General features: G+C 47.0%; 1 protein-coding gene across 2 annotated transcripts in view; it reads right to left on the bottom strand.

Annotated features, from left to right (window-relative positions):
• The window catches only part of PLXNA4 (plexin A4), a 470690-nt gene that overhangs the window by 17214 nt on the left and 446369 nt on the right, over nt 1-7107 (bottom strand). The window contains exon 31 of one of the 2 annotated variants that reach the window (XM_080393430.1): nt 815-965. In XM_080393430.1, the coding sequence (XP_080249556.1) occupies nt 815-965 (151 nt within the window). Of the gene's footprint in view, nt 1-20; nt 966-7107 lie in introns of those variants that run through there. The other variant, XM_080393429.1, reaches the window with a different exon arrangement.

Genomic DNA, 7107 nt, shown 5'->3' with positions numbered 1-7107 from the left:
GAGAGAAAGAAGTGGTAGGGATTTTTATTTATTTATTTATTCATTTTTTTGCCCAGCGGCTTCAGTCCAGCGTCTTATAGCAGCAGATTGGGATTAGCTTTCTCTAAGGTAGGTCCCAGGCTTAGCTTAGATCATGCAAAACAATTAAGGCAGCCAGCAGGGAACAAGGAAGGCAGTTTGGGGTTGATCTGACTAAATACTGATCTCTAGATTGCCAGCCATCAAATGGATTCTTAGCTTGGAGATCAGTTATTTAGTAACTTTATTCATCAACTTGCCATGCCACTTGAGATGCCCTAGGAGGTCTCACTCGATGTTCAACGCACAGAACCATGCTGGTCACCTTTATGTCCTGCGTCATGCTTGCTGGACCAGTCTTGGGTGCTTTAGGGTATCTGAATGTATATAATATCTGAACTGATCCGAATGAAACTGAATGAATAATAATATCTGAAGGTATTACGGCACTGGGCACATATGTTTAAACAACTTTTGGCCACATGTGATGGAGAGCTCATGTAGGGCTGCTGTGTAGCAAGATAACATCTGACCATCAACTACCTCAAGCCACCTAAATCTGATTGAACAATAATGGGAGACAAAAATAATAGGGATCCAGACAGAAGAGTACTGGGGACAACAATAATCCCAAACCTTCCCTTTCCAGACCCCAGGCCTTGCTTTTCATTCCTTAAATCCATCATCCCCCTAGCCAGGACAAAGATAGGTATCTGTGACATGTGCTGGGCCTTTGGAATGGGTGTGATGTCCCATGGTCCTGCAGAACTGCTCTTCCCTGCCCCAAGTCTCTTACCTCCTCGCTGTACTTGCCAACGTAGGAGTATATTTCTGAGAGCGCACTCATAGTGTTGAACTCGTTCATATGCATGCGAGACTGCTCAGCCAAGTATGCATTCATGTCCTGGTCACTGATTGCTGGCATTTTGGCGATGTCTGAATAGTACCTGAGAGAGAGAAATACAGGTGTTTCTCGAAGGGATAGAGTTGGGAATCAGGAGATGAAAGCCACCAACAATAAGGAGAAAGAACGCACTTAGCACCTTGGGCTTTTCTGATGCATCAATGATATACCTGGCCATACTCTTCTTCTACAGCAAGGGAGATGACTGAGCCAAAATGGAATTACTGAAGCACTGTTTCTGAGTACCAGGTGTGTTGTATTCACTCAACCATATTTTAAGACTGAAGTCCCAAAGAGCATCCTATAAACTTTCTCCATGCCATCAAAGAAGTAGGCAGTACCTATTAATGTTGGATTCCTTTGTCAGACCTTCAAGGGCTTTGAGCTCTGCCTCTAGTCCCAGAGAGCAATCCCACTGATTTCACGGCCCACTGAGAGCTCAGAATTGGTCCCATAGACAGAAAAAAACCCTTGCATGCTGGCTTGCACCGTTCACTCTAGTACATCTGCATCCACTGCTAGCATTATCCACCTCCCCACTGAATCTAGTCTGTCCCAGCAACTCCTCTGCTGCTCAGTATCTCCCTTTTGCCCCCAAATTTTAAGCTGGCCTGATGATCTCCACTCCCACAACGCTCCCATCCCCACTCTGACTGGGGAAAATCTGCTTTCCTTAGGAGTCAATGCCATTCCTCTTGAGCTCAAGAGAACTGGGGCTTTATCCATGGGATATGGATCCCCCAGAACCATTGCACATCAGGTTTCATCAGCAAAGCGATGTCTCTTTAAGGAAGTTGCTATTTTCAATGTCCTTCGTCCCCAGGGTGAGGCAGGTCTTGGAGGACAAGGTTTGCAGAAGGTAATCAGTCACTGTCACTCGCAGCTGTGCTCTGCTGTCAACTGGTTAATTAGACGCCATCATTTACATTTTTAATTTCTGCAATTTGACATTTTGTGCACAAGGAAAAAAAAAAAAAAAAAAAGAAAGAAAAAAAGCCCATAGCTGCAGCAATCTACAATTTTATAATTAGGAGGCAGAGGGGACAGGGAGCCAAAAGAGCTGACAGGTGTCCTGTAAACAGCATAGAGACACCTGCTGAGATGGAGGCTGTTTTCCACTGCACAAAAATTGGACAGTGAAGTGCTGTATGACAAGGATCCTTCAGACAGACAAGTGGGAAAATACTCTCTATGACAGAGCGGGACAAGCAGCTGCTGAAGTCTCCTATGAAATACAACACAGTGCAAAAGCGTTGGGAGGGAACCCCTTCACACCAGAAGGCTCCAGTTTTGCTTAGTCTGGTTTTGTGCCCTGCACTCCCATCCTTGCCTGATTGCAATGGGATGGTCTCAGTTGCTATCCTGGATTTGTAAGGGTGGGGAAGTTTGATGTAATCCATGGAGATATAGGCACAGGAGGCAGAGGTCCTTCTCCCAGTCTGACTGCTTCCAGAGCTAGACTCTGGCTCATCATAAAGACTCATGCAAACCTCATTAACTTCCAGTATACACAACATCACTCTCTCTGAAGTCCTAGCATCTTTTCCTCTGGGCTCAGGACCAGCCAGAAATCCTAGACTAACTCAGTCCCATGGTCTAAATATTGTCCAATCCCAGTACTCCAGTGATGAATGATCTGGGCTTGATTTTGCTTTATGCTTTGTCCAACCCTCAATTGCCAAGTGGACCTGAACAGTTGCCTATGAGGTAAAGCAGGCAACTAGAAATGCTGTCAGGAGCTGCCCTGCAGAACTACTGCCAGGAGAAGATGGTGAGCAAGATGAATAAGTATTTCTCGATTTTTGCCACTCAAAAAAACCCCTCAAACAGGTCTCAGCATCAGCAGCTGGACAAAAGCAGACCTGTTCTATATAGACTTCTGAGAAGAGAAAGCATCAGGAACTGGGGGCATCCATGACAGTGCTATTGCAGGCTCCTCAGAGCCAAAGCACACTGCAGAGAAACAAGGACTCTTGCGGCCAAAAAGCAAGGTGTGCCTTGGAACTCAGAGAAAATGACATCCATGTGCAACCAGCGCAGTTCATAGACTTGTGGGGAAAAACAGCCTGCAATGCAGTGAAATCCATTGATTTATGGTGCTTAAGCAGAGCCCATGGAGAAGAGCCCAGCTCTTCATGAATATTGCATAGGCACCCTCCTGCTGGGTGAAATGGAAAGTGAAGGGGATTACATCATAGCAAAAATAAATGAGGCTGGTGGAGGAAAGCAGAGGTACCCTGTTGGATTCGCCAGTCTGTCCCTGACAGCCAGTTGAAATGCTGCTATTCCTCTCTGGTTCAGCGAGCCATCGAACGGTGGCAGGATAGTGGGTGTGGGAATAGGGTGAAACACAGACACACGTATCGTCGGGTTCTCCACTTTTGTCCTGTCTCCCTTTCACCTGGTAGCAACACTCTCCTGAGTGGCTCACAGGGTCTGAAAGCTTCGCAGTCCCTTTCCAGCCCTGAGGAGATATTTTTCCCAGCAGCATAACACACCCATGACTCATCTGAACAATGAAAGCAGTGCTCCCTGGAGCGAAGGACAGGATACAAGAATCTGAGTTTCCAGCCCTGACAGACTCTTAAGCTGTGGTCTCAGTATTCTGGGTTCATGGGCCATTACCCACCACCACACAAAAATGTCCTTGTCTCCCCTGTACTCATTTCCCTGGCCACCACACACCTGAGCAGTAATCTCCCACGAAGACTTCAAACAAAGATATTTTGGAAGTGTGTTTCATGGGAAAAATAAAAGAAAAAGAAAGCAGGAAAAAAAATGTACGTACCAATAATCAAACCTAGCTGCCAGTACAGGGAGAAGATGTATAATATCCTTCCATCAGAACTCTGCCATGGCCGAATGACTTATTTATACAGAAGTGTTTCTAATGAAGCCATCATTGCACTATCTAAAGAAATGATGAATGTGTGTATTAAAGCAACCTAGCAGGGAGATGACAACATCCCTGCTGAGTCTTCATTTACCTTCTATTTGAGCTCAGATCCTCAGAGATACTTAGGGACTCTCTGCCATTTGCATACCCCTAATGTTTTCAAAACCACTGTGAAGCTGTCACCAAACCCCAGAAGTCCCTACATTTTCAGTGCTGGCATTTGCAAGGCTGCCTGTGTGCTGCTTCCCTTCACCCCTGCGGCTGACAGCTCTCACACCATCGCTGAACTGCACAGCACTGCAGGGGGAGTGAGATGCTCTTTCACCACCTCGCTCCTGTGAGCATCCCTAAGCTGAGGGCCACCAGATCTCACCTGAGACACGGACAGATCATTGACTCACCCTCCTGCAGTCCCAGGGGCTGCATTAGGGAACATAAGACTAAATCATATCCCCTCTGGATGAGACAGAAAGGTGGCAAAGCAGAAAATTCAGTACAGCCTGCCTCCAAAAGTTCAAGACTAAGAGTCCAATGTAGAAGACAGTTACTGTTTGGTCAGTTGTCCACCATTGGCTGGCCTGCTGCTGCAGATTTGCTGCTTCTGTACTCCAGTTTTGGTTATCTCCAAAGCTGTTTCCCAGCTCTTTCCAGAAGATCCTTAGATGCATACCAAAAGACCCTGTCTCACATGCTTTAGTTTCCCCTGAGCCACAGGAGGAACCTGACTTCTCACCTCAGGGCTGTTCATTCTCTGATGTAGCAGGAAATTTGTTCATTAGACTTCAGAAGCACTAAAATCCATAAGAAATATGTGTAAATCTGTTACTCAGGCACATCAGCATCTCAGACGGAGGATGTGAGGATTGCTAGACCATAGGATGTGACCTCACAGGTACCATTAGCACTGCAACTCACCCCAGCCTGGCTTGAACAGGAGAGCCCATAAGACCATCCACTGCCACTGTTGTATGGGGAAGGATTTTGGATGCACTAGTATATAGCAGTGCTGCCTCTTATTCTCAAAACATTGTTCCTTTCACGCCCTCCTCTTTCCCTGGGTTGCTTTTGTTTTGTTTTGGTTTTGTAAGTGTGCTGGTTTTGGTGGAGTTAGAGTTAATTTTCTTCATAGTAGCTGATAAGGGGCTCTGTTTTGGATTTGTGCTGGAAACAGGGTTGGTAAGACAGGGATGTTTTAGATATTGCTGAGCAGTGCTGACACAGAGTCCAGGACTTTTCTGCCTTTCCCCCCACCAGCGAGCAGGCTGGGTGCACAAGGAGTTGGGAGGGGACACAGCTGGGACAGCCGACCCTGACTGACCCAAGCAACATCCCGTACCATATGACATCATGCTCAGCATATAAAGCTGGGGGAAGAAGAAGGAAGGGCGGGACGTTGGAAGTGATGGCGTTTGTCTTCCCAACTCCCCACCACACGTGATGGAGCCCTGCTCTCCTGGGGATGGCTGAGCACCTGCCTGCCCATGGGAAGTGGTGAATGAATTCCTTGCTTTGCTTTGCTTGTGTGTGCAGCTTTTGCTTTACCTATTAAACTGTCTTCATTTCAACCCACGAGTTTTCTCACTTTTACCCTCCTGATTCTCTCCCCCATCCCACCGGAAGGAGCAAGCGTATGCATGGGGCTGAGCTGCTGGCTGGGGTTAAAACAAGACACTAAGGAAAGCAATAAAGCAGTGACCTGGGAATACAGCCTGCCCTCTGTTTAGCCCTTTGGTACCACCCAGGAAAAGCTCCTTAGTGGAGCTGTTTTACAAGAATGACTGTGCCTGCTGCCACTCAGTAACTCATTAACTCATCAAACGAGAAGAGAAAAGCCATGTTGCTACTGCTTCCTCTCCAGTCTGAAATTTTCCAGCACGGCCGCGGTTTAGGAAGCTTAGCATGGAGCTAATTGCCTTCCAAAAGATCTTTTTGTCATGGCTGTTGTTGTGCCATCGCTGGGTTGGGACTGCGCTCATTAATAATCATTTTAGCATATGAAAAGCTTGTAATGAATCCATGTGCTGCAGACGGCAGACGCAATTACAGCAATAACATAATTAGTGTTATGCAATAGCCGGCTGTATCCAGACCACTGAAGGAGGAAGAGATGCATGAAAGGGATATGGGGGACTACTATAGCAGAGAAGGGCTGAAGAAAAGCTTGGGAACAACCCAGTGGCCAGGGTTTTTATGGGATGAAGTGAAGCAATGCAAGGACATGCTGTCTTCTGTTGACAGAGAATGGCAGTTTTCATTTCCTGGAAGGCATCTGAGCTGCAAAGTTTGTGTTTGTGCTGAGTGTTGTGAGGCTCTGGCACAGGCTGCTCAGAGAAGTTGTAGGTGCCCCATCCCTGAAAGTGTTCCAGGCCAGGATGGACAGGGCTTGGAGCAACCTGGTCTAGTGGAAGGTGTTCCTGCCCATGGCAGGGGGGCTGGAACTAGATGGTCTTCAAGGTCCCTTCCAACCCAAACCATTCTATGATTCTGTATGATTCTGTATGATTCTGTGCTTCAGCTACAGACAACTACAAGACACCTAGGCCAAAGCGATTCTATTTCAGAGAGAGGTTCAAGGCCAGGCTGTTGGACACTGATTGGACTCTGGCAGTAATAGCATGACAGCTTAGCAAAAGGTACCAGCCACAAAGTTAGCTGAAGACCTGTCAGTTCTTCCAGCGATTTGCCTTGAAAAGCTTGGGGAAACAATTCTGTCTCTGTATACATCCCTAGCCAGGGCAACGATCTTATTTTGCATGTTCATGGCTTTTGCTGCTGCTTTTCGTCTCAGAATAAATACATGGTAGAGAACAGGTGGGCAGCACTGAGTCAATGGCTGAAGAGTGAATTAGTGCACAGGTAGTTTTTGCAGGAGGAGAAACCACCCAGCACCATCTCAGCACAGAGGACATGTGGGTCTGAGGCTGTACCCTCTGCATATAGACACATTTTCATCTAGTCTGCTGAAAACCACACTGCATAAGAACAGCATGGTTCAGGAGGGGTTTTTTTGAGACTAAAAGTGAAGACAGACAAGAAAACCATCTTCAGATAAATGAAAGGCTGCAGCCGAGAGGCAGCGAATGGGCTGCACCCCCTGCCCCTGGGGATGCAATGAGGCGGCATGGGCTTTAATTACGGCCAGGGAGATTTTGGCTGGCCATCAGGGAAAACACTCTGATGGGAAGGACAGGGAACCGCAGGAATGGATTGCCTGAGGAAAGTATAGGCTCTGTCATTGGAGGCCTTCGAGAAAGAGGTAGACAAGCATCTGTCAGGAAGGTTTTAGACA

Source organism: Falco punctatus, assembly GCF_963210335.1.
Source record: "Falco punctatus genome assembly, chromosome: 6".
NCBI classification, from domain to species: domain Eukaryota; kingdom Metazoa; phylum Chordata; class Aves; order Falconiformes; family Falconidae; genus Falco; species Falco punctatus.
The sequence above is the reverse complement of the archived record's forward strand: the minus strand, read 5'-3'. Positions and strand labels throughout refer to the sequence as shown.